Source organism: Toxorhynchites rutilus, chromosome 3 (assembly GCF_029784135.1).
Source record: "Toxorhynchites rutilus septentrionalis strain SRP chromosome 3, ASM2978413v1, whole genome shotgun sequence".
NCBI lineage: Eukaryota > Metazoa > Arthropoda > Insecta > Diptera > Culicidae > Toxorhynchites > Toxorhynchites rutilus.
This window is the reverse complement of record NC_073746.1, coordinates 64,358,966-64,374,773: the sequence shown is the minus strand read 5'-3', so window position 1 is coordinate 64,374,773 and position 15,808 is coordinate 64,358,966. Positions and strand designations below refer to the sequence as shown.

Here is a 15,808-nt window from a genome sequence, read left to right as displayed (position 1 = left end):
AATTTTGATTTATTTTGTCTTTGATAACAATACTTTATCTATGTAGTGGATTATTATAAGAAAAGTAAAACTTTTTTTCTGTTCCTGATTGTTGAATCACTTTGGACATTTCTGTTGGATTCTTTTTGACAACTAATTTGATTCTATCCGTATGACCTAGTACCGAACCATCTGTAGTTTGGAAATTCCAAGATTGAATGATTCAATTGAAATTGAAATGATTCATATCACAAATAAAACTTTTTACTCAGTGTAAATAAAAAATTATAACCTAAATTCGAGTAAAAGCTAATTCACGTGTACTCTGTATACTCTCTCATTTCCCTCTCTGTTTACTTTTTTCAAACGGTACCCAACTGTCAAATGCATCTTATTGTCACTCTCCCTGAGCACGAACGCGTAAATGGCTTGTTGTGGCTTGGTAGGCAGCAGCTATTTTAGTTTTGTTTGAATATTTGTGTTATTTTGTGTTTGAAAAGCCTATAAAAGTGTAAAATGGGTTCTAAGAAGCATAAAAAACACAAATCGGAACGTAAAGAGCGAGAAGGTAAGTAATATCGTGTGTTTTAGTTTATCGCCGTGGCATTATTTTGTGTGCGTCTTCGTTTGCAGAGAAAAATAATATGCTGCTTGAGCGTCCACCGAGTTTGAAGTTGATTCTGAAAGTTAGTGGAAATAATTCCACTCCGGAGCATGGCAATGATTCACCGGCTTACGGGATTCAGCCGGAGGTGTCGAGCGCGTCGTTTTCCGGCGAATACTCCGGTGAGCGTCACAAGAAATCAAAGAAGAAGAAAAAGAAGAAAGATCGCGAGAAGAAGCACAAACACCACAAGGAAAAGCGTCGCCATCGGGATGATTCGAGTCAGGAGGATTTTAACAGCGTTGGAGATGAGAGTTCTCAAGCTCCACCCGAGGGGAGCATGTTTTATGCGGCGCCTTCCATTGCTGGTAGTGTGGGAAGTCCGGCTTCTTTGCCGGTGACGAAGCCAATGATTCCGATGAAGAGTCCCGAGCCGGAGCCTATGCCGATTCAGCAACCAGCGACGCCGGCTACCCCGGCGACGCCGATGATGCTGGGCAATCAAGAGATTAACGCTCCAAGCTCGGTTACTACTGAGGAACCGATGCAGAGTCCGGTGTCGATGCAGTCCACATCGAGGCCCGGAAGTAAAATGGAATTCCATGATACAAATTCGAGCCTGGCGGCTCCGAAGACGCCGGGTTCTGACTGTAGCGGGCGGGAGCCCCGGACCTGTGTGCTGAAGTTGAAGCAAAGCCGATCTCCGCTGGCCCGGTTGCTGGATCATTTGCTGAAGGCGCTGGAAAAACGCGATCCGCATCAGTTTTTTGCGTGGCCAGTGACGGACGATATAGCGCCCGGGTATTCGACGATTATTACCAAGCCGATGGATTTCAGCACGATTCGACAGAAGATTGATGATAATGAGTACACTTCAGTGACTGAGTTTAGCGATGATTTTAAGCTGATGTGTGAGAATGCTATTAGGTAAGTTATTTAGTACAGTTTTTTTTCTTCAAACTGTTTATTTGTAAGGCTCAATTACAGAAGCATAGCGTGCCGCTAGTTCGTTTACATTATCCGCGTGGGACCACGTCTAACAGGAATATATATAAAGGGTAAAATGAAAACCTAAACACAGAAAATGTAGGAAAAGATTTTTTTTTCGAATTTCGAGCTTTTCTTAATACAGTCAACTCTGCCTTACTCGATGTTTTGTAACTCAATATTTTCTCTAACTCGGTAAATTTCATGGCACCTTTGATTTTACAAGCATTGTTCTTTCCATAACTCGATGCCTCCCTTACTCGATGGGTTTTGATGCATTTTGCCATGGATTTTCATCTCCCTAGCTCGATTGATTTTCGCGTAAATGTTTTTGTGCGTTATTAATTGTCATTTCAATTGTTCTTGAAAGTGAAGACAAAGTGTTCGTGTCATCAAGGAATTTCTGTTCAAGTATGGAAAACCACGAAAAACTTTCAAGCGAACGATTAAAACGCTAACTATTGCGCAACGTTTGAGCATCATCGAGCAGGTCGAAAAGTACGCAAAGCCGAACGCCTGTTTCATCACTGTACTATTGTGAAGTTTTGGACCGATTAAGAACAAAAGGCCAGGTTTATTGACGAAAGGAGTGTTCCTCATCCACGATAATGCGCGGTCCCATTCTGCTCGCGTAACTCAAGAGCAATTAAAAATAGTAAAAAATTGTAAGTGGTTGTATCTAGGACACGACCGCATATTTTCGACGTAGAACTACGCAATTACATTATGCAATCCACTTGTTTACCACTTCGAATATTATTTTAGAATGCATCTAAATTATTGTAATAGATTATGTTCTTCGTTACAAATAAATTTGATGAAAGTCCTTTTACGTTTGATATGATGCCTAGGACTACCAAAATATGTGAAAGGAAGAATTGTCAATCGATCATTGTATTTTACATTTTTCTCTGAAATTATTGCACATCTCATGTTAACGTAGTTCTCGAACCGCGAAAGTTCATTCGTTCTCAAAAGTTCTTCCATTTTTCATGAATTTGAACCGTTTAGAGATTAGCGATTTGCAATGTATAGCATATCAAACCAATGTTAGAGAATTTCCGATTCGATTGGTATGCGAATCATGAGAATTCGTTCACAGTTAAAATAGTTATTAACGTTAACTTTATTTCATAAAAACGTGACCTGTTTTCGGATTTGGCACCACTCCTGAAAGACGTAGTTCTACATAAAAAAATCAAATGGGCTGTATTCGAGCATCCTCCCCAGATCTCGCCCCTAGCGACTATCACTTATTACCGGTGATGAAACAGGCGTTCGGCGGTCAACGATTCGATAACACTGAAGAAAATCGTGACGCAGTGACATCGTACTTCAAAAAGTTGGAAAAGAAAAACTCGTGCCATGCTATGAAAAATGCCATAACCGCCGTAGCGTTTTATGTAGAAAAATAGAAAATAAAACGTAGATTACGAAAATCTCCTTGTTTTTTGCCCTAACTTTATTTTTCCGCGATTTCTGAGGCACTGAAACTTATTTTTTTAACGACCTTCGTATTTAGTTTTACTTATCTTCAATTTCAATTGCTAATACATGCAAGTAGTGATGGTCGATTTTTAAAATTAATCGTTCATCAACTTATCGAATATTTTTCATCTGTTATTTGATACGATTCATTGTCTCAAAATAATCGATTAATCCAATTAATCGTCACACTGAGAGAAATGACTAGTGAGATTGTTAGGATGTGGTTTGGTTTATCAATGTATTTGTAACATTTCTTCATCGGCCGTAAAAATGAAAAACGACACATCGTTCAACAAACTCTACCCGAAACAATGTTAACTCATATTGAAAACGATCCCGGTTGTCACCGCATCAACTCTAGGAAGAAAAAAAATCCCCCACGATGTTACTTTTTCACTCATGTGGCGAATGTCACTTGTGAATTCTGCTATGAATGCCAGATAGCGCTCTTCGTGAGGTAGACGGCTACTCGGATTTGTGATCAAAGCACAAGTCAATGGGAAGTGATCAGTGATGGTGGTAATTCTCGTTCTTCCACTAAATGCCGAAAGTATTTCACTGCTAGATGCGCAGAAGTTAATTCTCTACCAAAAATAGTGTGCTTTTTTGACTCGTGGAAAATTTTTGAGAGAAAAAACCAATGGGTTTCCAGCTTCCACCATCGTATTGTTGCAACACAGCGCCCGCAGCGCTGTTCGATGCGTCTACCATGATCCCAAGAGGCTTTGATGCGTCGAGAAAGCGAAGCAATGTTGCCTCGGCTAGCGATAGTTTGCATCGTTCGAAACAATGAAATGTTTCTTTGTCCCATGAAATTTTTCTGTTGTCGTTTTTTTGGTTTGTCAGGAATCAGCTTTCGTAATTGCTCTTGAACTCCTATAGTATGTGGTACAAAACGTTTGTAGACATTAATCAATGCCAGGGACCAGCGCAAATCTTTCATCACTGTTGGAATCTTATATTCGAAAACAGTGGGAACACGTGATGCAATGGAACGTAATCCGTCCTTATCAATGAAATATCCTAGAAATTTTACCTGCTGTTTCGGAAAAATGCACTTTTCACATTTATTACAAAACCGTTTGTCTTGAGGCGTTCGAGGACAACTTTGACGTGTCCCTTATGCACTGGCATGCTTCCTAACGCTATACAAATATCGTCGATAAACACGCTAACGAAGTCCAGCTCTCCGAAAAGTTTGTGCATGACCCGTTGGAAAGTCTGACTTGCATCGCAGAGACCAAAGGACATGCGTATAAACTCATACAGGCCGAAGGGAGTGATGAAGGCCGTTTCTGGAATATCTGTAGTTTCCACCGGAATACTCTAGTAGGCTCTGATTAGATCCAACGTAGTGGAAATGATCTTGCCTTGGAATCTATTGTTCGTGGACTTGAGGTATGGGGTATCCGCCAGGGATTGTAGCCTTATTCAGGTGCCGATAATCGCACACAAACCTCCATTCATCATTTATTTTTGACGTAGGACTACGTCTTTCATTTCTATACCGGGGTGTAAAATCAAAGTTTCGAAAACGAAAGCGTTACGCCGGAGACCGAGCTTTTGAGCGTTAATAGCTCCTAAACAACTGAACGAAATGGTATGATAAACACTTCATTCGATAGATAAAATGTCTACGCGTTCTATACTTGCTACATGAAGTATAAGCAATTAAAATTGAACATAAGTAAAACTAAATTTATGGTAATCTCGCGAAATCGTTCAAATGAAAACGTCTCTATTGTTATTGATGATGAGACTATTGATCGCGTTCGGGAAATTAAATATCTTGGCGTGATTATTGATGACAAACTCAAGTTCAACACTCACATTGACAATGTCATCAATAAAATTGCCAAGAAGTATGGAATCTTATGCCGATTGAAAAACGATTTAACTATATGCAGCAAAATACAGCTATACAAATCAATCATCTCTCCTCATTTAGACTTTTGCTCTTCCATTTTATTTCTGGCCAATGAAACACAAATATCGAGATTACAGCGTTTGCAAAATAAAATAATGCGGTTGATACTAAAATGTAACAGATTCACTTCCTCATCTTTAATGTTGGACGCTCTGCAATGGTTATCCGTGAAGCAAAGGATTGTTTATTTAACTATGGTGTTCATTTTCAAATTAGTTAAAGGTTTGCTGCCTCGATATTTGTGTGATCGAGTTGAAAGAGGAAGTGACTTTCACGGTTATAACACAAGAAACGCGAATGAATTGAGAACACCCAATTTCTTGACATGTGCTTCACAAAATTCGTTGTATTTCAAAGGTATAAATGTGTTCAACTCGATGCCAAGACATATTAAACGTGCAACAACACTTACAGAATTTAAGAGGCACTGTATTTCACACGTGAAAGCTGTGTTTCATTAACAGCCGACCGATATATTTTTAAATTTTATGACGAAGATTGTTACTGACGAAGTTTTATACGAACGGATAATTTAATGTGGGATTTTTTTTGTAGTTTGTTTTTAATATTTTCAATTAACCTGACGAAGTTTTTTTTTGAACGGATTATATTTTGCAAACTACTTAATTTTTTAAATTATCTTTTTTTTAAAATTTGTATTTATGTCCTCTCTATTATGTCCGTCATGATCCTGGTGATGATGGACTATTTTTATTTTTATTTTGTTGTTTTATATTATATTAGTTAAAAAAAAAATAAAAGTAGTCTACATAAGTTTGAGCGTCGCGCGTCGATATAAAGGATATTAAATTGAAAGTTTTCTAAGTGCCGGTCTAGAAATTTTTCGTTAAGGAAATTTTCTCGATTTCTCTGGATGAGGATATTCATAGTCAATCCAATACAAGGCTGGCGGTTGGGCTTGTGCTCTGGTGGACCACTCGGCTGCAAGGGCCTCGTCGGGACCGTATCGGCTCTGTTGCGGACATGACCGAGTATTAGCTTGTCATTTGACATTGCAATTTTTTTTGAGCTTATATCTGTAAATAAAATCAGTTCGTTTTTTTTTGTTTGCCCAACTGATTTCAATGCTGAAAAAAATTACAAATTATCTTTTAGATAACTCGTCTTGCTCAAATCTCTGTAGGGGAAGGAGGCGGGTCCATCATCATCATCATCATCATCATCACTTTCTGATCCAAAAACTTGTTTCAATAGTCTTAAAATTGCTTTCAAAACAGGCTATTGAAATCACTAATCGGTATATAAGCAAGCGCCGCTCGGAAATCCACTCAGTTCTAATTGAACAGCGATTGGAGCATGTTGTCGCTGTTGTGGTGAAGCTCTTCGTTTATCATGAAAGCGCGAATGAACGGTGTCACCAAGAGCCTGTTTGTGCACCTTAGGCCAGGAGGGAATCCATCAGGAGGAGAGTGATGCCACAAACTGTTCCCCGGGAAGATCTCGAAGCAGCCGCTACACACACACACATACACGCGCGGAATTCTTTCCGTTTGGATGCCATTCAGCACCGAGAAAGATCCGGAAAATAATCTGCCAGTTCCTCTGGGAATTTAAAAATACATTCATGTGAAATAGTTTATTTGAATGTTTTCTATCCATGTAACACTGTGACCAAATATGTTTCAATCAAGTGCTATTAACAGATGGTTATCGAGTTAGCATTAACCACTGGTGGGCTTCCAGTTTCGAGGAAAATGTGGTAATATCTAATCGTTACTGAAAATAATCTGCAAGTTCCTCTGGGAATTTAAAATTACATTCATGTGAAAGAGTTTATTTTAATGTTTTCTATCCATGTAACACTGTGACCAAATACATTTGGTTTTGTGATTTTTCAATCAATCGCAATTAACAGAATAGCTTCTGAAGATTATTCTTCCCCATCAGTAGGATATTTCCGTATCCAATATTGTATGCGCCCGCAATCGATTATTGCTCAGTCGCCGAAAGTTCCGAGCTCAGAGAGTTCATTCCCCTCTAGTTTGCCTTCCAAATTGCCATCGTAAACCACGCCTTCTCTCGATTCAATCACGCACAAAAAGCATACTTAAGCGATATTCTGGTGGTGAGACGCATTCATTTTTCGTGAGGACATCGACAAGACAACATCGTTGCTGAGGGTGCTGGACGGCGAAGGATCGAGATCTGCCCTGAAACGCAGGCAGTTTGTTTGAACCTGTGAGGGAGCACAGAGAAGCCGATCCTTCAGGAGAAGAGAAGGTGACCATCGAAGCAACCGCTACACACACACATACACGCACGGAATTCTTTCCGTTTGGATGCCATTCAGCATCGAGAAAGATCCGGAAAATAATCTGCCAGTTCCTCTGGGAATTTAAAATTACATTCATGTGAAAGAGTTTGTTTTAATGTTTTCTATCCATGTAACACTGTGACCAAATACATTTGGTTTTGTGATTTTTCGATCAATCGCAATTAACAGAATAGCTTCTGAAGATCATTCTTCCCCATCAGTAGGATATTTCCGTATCCAATATTGAATGCATAAAACCTTGTGCATCCAACGTAACACTCTCGTTTTCGAAGTCCCCCAAATATTCATTCATTCAGAATGAATTCAGATTCAACTTCAAACAAATGATCTCTAAATCAACGATAGTCCTGCGTCACCCTTGCGGTTATACCATAGATATAACCCACTTCCTGTTTTTTTGAAACACAACGAAGAGTGCTTGCCCAGTAGTTGCTCGAAGGGAGACATATTCCCATTCCGCACATGGTTTGGAACTCGTCTTTTGCTGTTTGAAGTTTTTCTAGATGCATACGACGTGGCTTAGAAGCCACCGGAGGCCCCGTGTAATTATATGATGTGTGACATCGTGCTTTACTTCCTGTTGAATCGACGACGGAATCGTATCAATATTTCTCGAAACGGACGTTGAGCGTCCACCGCAGTTATTCCATGGAGAGGCACTTCCGACAAACAACCAGTTGTCCGTAGTTTCGTTGTCTCGTCAATTAAGTGCCGATTTTTGTAGATTCATTAGCAATCCAAAATGTGCTAGCAAATTCGCACCAATGGTGGTAATATTTAATCTGCCACTAGGAAGCGCCACTTAAAACATCGTCGAAGGCCGAACTTTCGGCAGTGCTACCCACTTGTGCCGATTCAGGCGGACAACTAACTAGTTTTTTTTTTATGTGTGAATGAATGCAATGATCTGCTCGATTGCCATATTTTCGGTGGTACCAGAGAGTATGAACAGCCGTTGATGAATCGATCATTTTATCGGCCATTTCAACTAGTTTCTGCAAACTCCCATCACTTATGCTTAGTACCACTCGCACTTTTTGCGGCATCCTGCGAATAAAATCTTCATTAATGCATCGTCGACATTCAATCCCTTTCTTGCATCTTGGCGAGAAGATGTGTGGGTCGAATATCACCCAAATCGCAAGAACCAAATTACTGTTCGAGTCGCGCCTGTGGTGAAAAAGCAAAACAAACAATCAGTCACTCTTTAACTGCGTCGTATTTATTTTCAAGCAAAGGATTTGACACTAAGTCTGAGACGTGGCATTTTACGGACTGATCTATTTTTGCAATGATGGGCCAAAATTTTGTTTCATCTTTCGTAACCTGTGCCATATGGAATTACGCCTCCGTCTGTGCGAGCCACAAACCATGGATGGTTCTTCCAGAAATCTGGTAACATAATTGCCACTGCTGCAATATTTTTGACGTGGGACTACGTCTAACCGGAATATATGGAGGGTAAAATGAAAACCTAAACACAGAACATGCAGGAAAAAATGAAAGATTTCGAATGCTCATAGCTCGAACATTTCGTACTGGATAGGAGAGATGTTTGCATCACTTGATAGGGAATATTTCTACGCATCTATCGCAACTAACAAAATTTAGTTTTTCATTAGAAAAACAATTGAATAACTGTAAAATATTAGGCGTTATCTAAACGCCCTAACTGCATCGTTTTGATTGGCCCGATTTACGGTTTCCCTAACACAGCCATCAAAACCAAGCAGCCTTGGGGAAATCGGCATTGCAAATACATGAAAGTAGGGGGATTTTTGTTCTCATCGAAAAATGTTCCCTAATACAGACTTTAAAACCAAGCAGCGAAATCGGCATTGCAAACACACGAAAGAGCCTAGAGGCGAGTGAACTGAAAAGTTTAAACCCTCTTGAAGCCAAAAAGAAGAAGAACACACGAAAGTAGGGGTAGCTTTTGTTCCCACCGAAATGTGTTCCCTAATAGAGATTTCTAAACCAAGGTGCCTGGAGAAATCGGTATTTCAAATTCATGCAAGTCGGGGGTATTTTTGTTCCGACTGGAATGTGTTTCCCTAACACAGACTTCAAATCCATGAAGCGTGGGGAAATCGGCTCTGCAAATAAATGCAAACTGCGAGTACTTTTGTCCTCGCTTGCCTTTGTGCAGAGTGGAATATGTCTGTCCTAACATGATCTTCTAAACTTAGGAACCTGGGAAAATCGTGCAGACACTAGAAGCGAATGAACTTCCCAGTTTCAAGCAAATTCGAGATTCGAGAAGTATGTACACTTTTGGGATGTAAACTTTAGAGGGAAATGTAAAATAAAATAATCGTTTGATAATTTTTTTTTTGTCTTTATTGGAAAGATTTTCAGCCTTAGGCTGGTTCATCAAACGTTTGATAATTCTTCCGTACATATATTTTGTTCTAGTCATCATACCAAACGTAAAAGGTCCGTCTTTAAATTTACTTGTAACGAATAACAATCAATCACAATAAATGAATTGACGGCGCCAGTGGTTGTGTGGTTAGCGTAACAGCCTCACAATCCGATCGGCCTGGGTTCAATCCCAGCTGGCGTCGTTGGGATTTTCTGAGGCGAAAAACCTCTGGTTACGTCTTCCTTCGGAGGGGAAGTAAAACAAGTTGGCCCGGCTCATGAGTTGTTGAGTCTGATAGGTAGGAACAGGTGGAGTCGCCTCCCTGATGTCGGTGATTGGCACTGAAGTGGCGGAAATAGGCCGACGAAAAATAAGCGAAGATAAAAAAAAAAATAAATGAATTGACTTTACACGGCATTTGTTCATTTTTTTCACTCACAGAGCAAATATATTGAACTCAATTGAATTTGGAAACTGTTTCATTCAATCAAGAATTTAATCAATACAAACGAATGATTGCTAAGCTAAGGTAGTTCCACGTCAACCTTGCGGTTATATCATAGATATAACCCACTCATTTTTTTTTGCGTTAGGGCTGAGTCCACCATTTTGTTTATTGCTACGAAAAATGCAAAATTATCCGATATTCGATTTAGTTCTTGCGTTTTTTCGACTGGAGCCCGTTCCAATCTAGTCGGGGTTACCAAAGTTGGTTCGGAAGTGACGATGAGTGAATAACGCAACGAAATAAATAAATTTAATTTAACTGTATTTCTTTACATGTGTTTACAAACGTGACGATACACTAGATTTTTTTACGCAATTTTGACGTAGGACTATGTCTTTCATTTCTATACCGGGGTGTAAAATCAAAGTTTCGAAAACGAAAGCGATACACCGAAGACCGAGATTTTGAGCGTTGATAGCTCCTAAACAACCGAACGAAATGGTATGATAAACACTTCATTCGAAAGATAAAATGCCTACGCGTTATATACTTGTTACAAAAAGTTGTTTCAATAGTCTTAAAATTGCTTTCAAAGCAGGCTATCGAAAGCACCAAACTGTATATAACCGAGCGCCACTCGGAAATCCACTCACTTATAATTGAACAGCGATTGGAGCATGTTGTCGCTGTTGTGGTGAAGCTAACTTCGTTTATCATGAAAGCACTGATGAAAGGTGTCACCAAGAGCCTGTTTGTGCACCTTAGGCCAGAAGGGAATCCATCAGGAGAAGAATGATGCCATAAACGGTTCCACTTGAGACATCGGAACAGCCGCCACACACACACATACACGTGCGGAACTATTTTCGTTTGGTTGCCATCTAGCATCGAGAAGATTCCGGAAAGATGTTATCGTTGCTGAAAAATAATTTGCCAGTTCCCCTTGGAATTGAAAAATACATTCAAGCGAAAGAGTTTTTTTTAAAGTTTTCTATCCGTAAAACACTGCGACCAAATATATTTGGTTTTGTGATTTTTCAATCAAGTGCGATCAACGTAAGACCACGTCTTTCGGCAATTTATTAGAGGTGCAATGAATCTTAAGAAGGAATCCCCGCTCTACGTGCACTGGCAAACGATGTTTACTCAACAATTTTTCAAACGAGGAATGGGTGTTGTGAGAAAGGATGAGCGAACGCAAAAAACTAGAAGTGGGTTATATCTTTGATATAACCGCATGGTGGACGTAGAACTAACGTTGACTTAGCAATCAATAAGTAACAAGCATATAAATCTTAGATGTTTCATCTTTTGAAAAAAGTGATTATCATACCACTTCGTTTAGCCGGAAAATAATTATTAACGTTCAAAGGGGGAATCGATTCTTCCTCGGAAATACCCAGCACAAATAGTTCCCACTCCCCAAGCCCCGACAATTGGAATCATCGTTGATCCGGAGCAGGATTTTTAATACTTGAAAAGGAATAGATTCCTCCTCGGAATTACACAGCGAAAATAACCGAAATTCCCAACAACTCCAACTTCCCAATAACGACGATCGATAAGGCTTCGTAAACAAATCTCTATTTCTATTTTGCTATGCCGATTTTCCCATGCTTCATGATTTTGAAGTCTGTGTCAGGGAAACATTCCAATTTGTAGAAACCCAAACGAGTACAAAAGTACCCGCTGCTTGCATCCAATTTGCTATGCCAATTTTCCCTGGCTCCATGGTTTTGAAGTCTGTTTTAGGGAAGCATTCCGATTTCCAGAAACGCAAGCGAGTACAAAAGTACCCCCGGCTCGCATCTATTGTGCAATGCCGATTTCCCCAGGCTTCATGATTTTGAAGTCTGTGTTAGGGAAACATTCCAATTTCCAGAAATGCAAACGAATACAAAATACCCGCTGCTTGCATATAATTTGCTATGCCAATTTCACCTGGCTCCATGGTTTCAAAGTATGTGTTAGGGAAACATTCCAATTTCCAGATACGCAAGCGAGTACAAAAGTATCCACTGCTTACATTTATTTTGCAATGCCGGTTTCCCCTGGCTCCATGGTTTTGAAGTCTGTGTTAGGGAAACATCCATCCATTCCAGCGATCGTACCTCAATCATTGCGAAATTATAACTGAGTGGATTTCCGAGCGGCACTCGCTTATATACCGATAGGTGTGATTTCAATAGCCTGTTTTGGAAGCAATTTTAGGGCTATTGAATATTGTGCCTTCAATGTTTTAGAAGTTCCCCAATTATTTTTTTATTCATTCATTTAGAATTGATTCAGATGCAACTAAAAATAAATGATCACTAAATCAACGATAGTCCTACGTCACCCTTGCGGTTATACCACAGATATAACCCACTTCCTGTTTTTTTACGCGTTTTTTTTTCGTGATCTTATCTTTCGCTATTTTTTTACGCGGTTCTCTTAAAATTACGCGATTTTGCGCTGACTATCGTCGCTTGGTTGGAAAGAGAAAGAGAAGAAAAGAAATTCGGCGAAAGAGTGTGCGAGTATGGTTGCGACGAGCGCGCGCCGGTGATGTGGCAATCTTTTGTTACGCGATTTTTTTATGCGATTTGCTCGAAATTACGCTACATTTGTTGCGCGTTCGCATAAGTCGCGTAAAAAAATCCAATGTACCTTTAGACCGAGGAAATAGTGAACGCGATGCGATGCGGATTTCAATGCGGCGAAACTGTTTGTGGAGTGTATTGGCCCGAGTGAACGCAAGTTATTTTATTTTCGTAATTATAGATTGTAGTCATTTTTATTGTTTTCATGACTTTGGACTAGAGGTCCTATATATATATATATATATATATTATATATATATATATATATATATATATATATATATATATATATATATATATATATATATATATATATATATATATATATATATATATATATATATATATATATAAATATATTTTTTTGAAAGCTGAGGATTGTTTACATAACTTAGCTCGATATCAGTGATGCTATTATTTTCGTTTTTGAGATATGGTAGTTTCTTTCAAAAAAATATTGAGTATCGTTAATCTATAGAATTATTATGGAACACGCTCTCGCGGATAATAGGGGTCCTACTGTATTGAACTTATCTGTTTAATGATGACGTTCAATTGAACGAATAAACAGACCACCGATCCGGGCTCGTCAGAGTGGTGTCGCTTCCTCGTTGTTCCAATTAATTTTGGTGCACTTCACTTGCGACGAAAGAATAAAAACAACTAAAAATCACTTATCGAAACCACGAACAATAGACGTCCGTTTCTTTCAATTTATCGACGAAAAATAATATTGAGGTAGTTGTATGAGCTTTGGACTTATTATTACCAATTTTTTAGGTACAACCATTCTGAAACGGTTTATCACAAGGCAGCGAAGAAGCTGCTTCATGTCGGCGCGCGACTTCTCCAACCGGAAAATCTGATGCGATCCCTCCGGCCACTGATGCTTTATATGCGGGAGCTGACCTCAAAGGAGCTCGGCTTCGAATTGCCTGCGTCTGCGGACAATCAAGACAATGATCACCACACGCTGGATTCCGCCGATGAAGCTATGGCCGCAGCCGTGGATGAAGGGATAAATGCTCAAATCAATGCCCAGCTTGAGGAGGAAGAGAAACGCAAGCAGATCCGGTTGGAAAACAATCCGACCAGCAAGTTTGAACCGTTTGTTGATGATCTGACGCCGGAGGAAATTTTGCAGCAGGTTCAGAGCGCATCTTTTAATGCGAGGACGAAACTGCTGAAGAAAAAGTCGGCCAATAAAATGGGATTCTTGCGGCACCTGAAGGATGGAACTACGACGATGAGTATTTTGATCGATGATGTGAACAATACCCCGGAGAAGGTTGTTTCGTTGGAAGCCTATACGGGGAAGTTACAGTATGGAACCGCTTTGCTGCAAGGATTCAGAGAAGACAGGCGAAATTTTGCAAAAACCGTGAAACCTCTTAACTACGGAGGGTTCAGTTCATTTGCGCCAATTTTCGATTCACGCTTCTCGAATCTTTCGAAGGAGGAATCGGATTTGGTGCTCAAGACATATGGCGATGAAACCGGAGCCGATTACGCCGAGAGTATCATGAAATACACCAAGGACAGTCCGTATGCAGGTGGGATAGCGCACAGTCTGCTGGATATTCTAACAAATGGTGAGCATCGGAAGACGTTTTCCACCCTTTACGAATCCGATATGCAACGACAGGAAACCGAAGCGGTGAAACAAACATTCCCGGAACCGTCAGAACGAGAAGAGGATTGTCAAAAGTACGCGAACGTTCCAATCGATTTCAATCAGCTCCGGTCGTTGTCCAGTTTAGGAGTGGATATGCAATTTCTGGACGATTTGGAGTTGCAGCTGAGTGCGGCGAATATCACCAACACCTTGCAGCAGTCACTTAATGCAAACTCGGATCTCATCCAGAAGCTGCACCAGATTCAAACGGATCGTCTATCAGCACCTCTGCCGGCCCATTTGTCGTATGTCCAGCGGGCGGGCGAAAACGAGATCGAACTGGCCGCGCAGATTACTAACAATTTGACACACATTGCCAAACAGTTGCCTCCGATGGCCATCGCCCCTCCGCATGGGCTACGAAAGGCGATGGGAATGAGTAATGGTAAGTTTCGATAAACTAGAAAATTGAACATGGCGAAAAATATCAAATTCTTCCATTCCCAGTTGGTTTGGAGATATATCAGCCGCCTCCGGTCGGAATAATCAACCCGCAGCCTAATCCGGGAGCAACACCTGGTCAGCACAATGATGGCAACCCACCTTCGAACGGTAACTCGCAAATAGGTTACATAACACCTTGTGAAAACTATTATTCCTATCCCGAAACGAACAGCGGATATCATTGACACCACACCGATGGACATGGACCTGGAGCCGGAAACAATCACCCATCATCACCACCAGCATCATCAACAGCATCATCATCTCAATCCGAATCCATCGCAGGTGGATATCGACAGCGAGCTGCGAGAACTGCTCCAAAATAGTTCCAACGCGGACAGTGTTGGGGGTGAGCCCGATCCAACCGCTGGTATCGAACACATGTTGATGGGTTGAATGAAATTCGTGATATCCGCGATCGGAATGTGACCGAAGAATGTATTTTATAAAAATCGCAAAGGTTGCGGGTGCAGGGAGAAAAAAGCAAAATATTTCAATTATTTTTGAATATAATGTCCAAAATTAGAGTAGTTTTACCTAAAATCAACTGAAAAAATCCGAAATCTCACCCGACTATTTTGTATCAAGCTTGAGCTCGGGTAGACTGTACACTTCGTAGTTGCTCTCCGTGGTTGTCCTGGACCAGCGAATTCGCACAAAGAACACACTGAATGACGCTTGGGAATTAGCAAATCATTCTCATTGTGCAAGTTTCGGTGATTCGAGCCTTAAATAGTCAATAACGACGCCCGGTCACGACCTTACAGTCACCAAAGGATGGGAAGGAATGTTAGTATGACATAGGCCAGAAGGATTGCCTTAATAGCGTGACTCCCTTGCGATTATCAAGAATGTAGTAGTTGTTACTGGGGAGAGGTAAGAATCAAAATTTCACTGATGTAAGTGATGTGATTAGGTAAAGGCGAACTATCGAGCACTAGACGAAACGAAAATCTCACGTGTCCATCTATATATTCACATTTATCGCACGTATTTTTATCGAAATCCAATCG

The 15,808-nt window shown here is 40.3% G+C and overlaps 1 protein-coding gene across 1 annotated transcript; it reads left to right on the top strand.

Annotated features, from left to right (window-relative positions):
• Nucleotides 1-363: 363 nt before the first annotated feature.
• Nucleotides 364-15,320, top strand: LOC129778879 (bromodomain-containing protein 7). Its single transcript, XM_055786027.1, has 5 exons — nt 364-547; nt 613-1,510; nt 13,457-14,736; nt 14,799-14,903; nt 14,968-15,320. The coding sequence occupies exons 1-5, from the start codon at nt 496-498 to the stop codon at nt 15,189-15,191; spliced, it is 2,559 nt and encodes an 852-aa protein (XP_055642002.1). The 5' UTR covers nt 364-495; the 3' UTR covers nt 15,192-15,320.
• The last annotated feature ends 488 nt before the right edge of the window (nt 15,321-15,808 follow it).

What these genes read in the sequence shown, in the direction of transcription:
- LOC129778879 (XM_055786027.1), top strand. Translation starts at nt 496, where the DNA reads ATGGGTTCTAAGAAGCATAAAAAACACAAATCGGAACGTAAAGAGCGA. An exon ending in GGAACGTAAAGAGCGAGAAG is followed by an intron (nt 548 to 612) that starts GTAAGTAATATC and finishes CTTCGTTTGCAG; the next exon opens with AGAAAAATAATATGCTGCTT. An exon ending in GGCGATGGGAATGAGTAATG is followed by an intron (nt 14,737 to 14,798) that starts GTAAGTTTCGAT and finishes TTCCATTCCCAG; the next exon opens with TTGGTTTGGAGATATATCAG.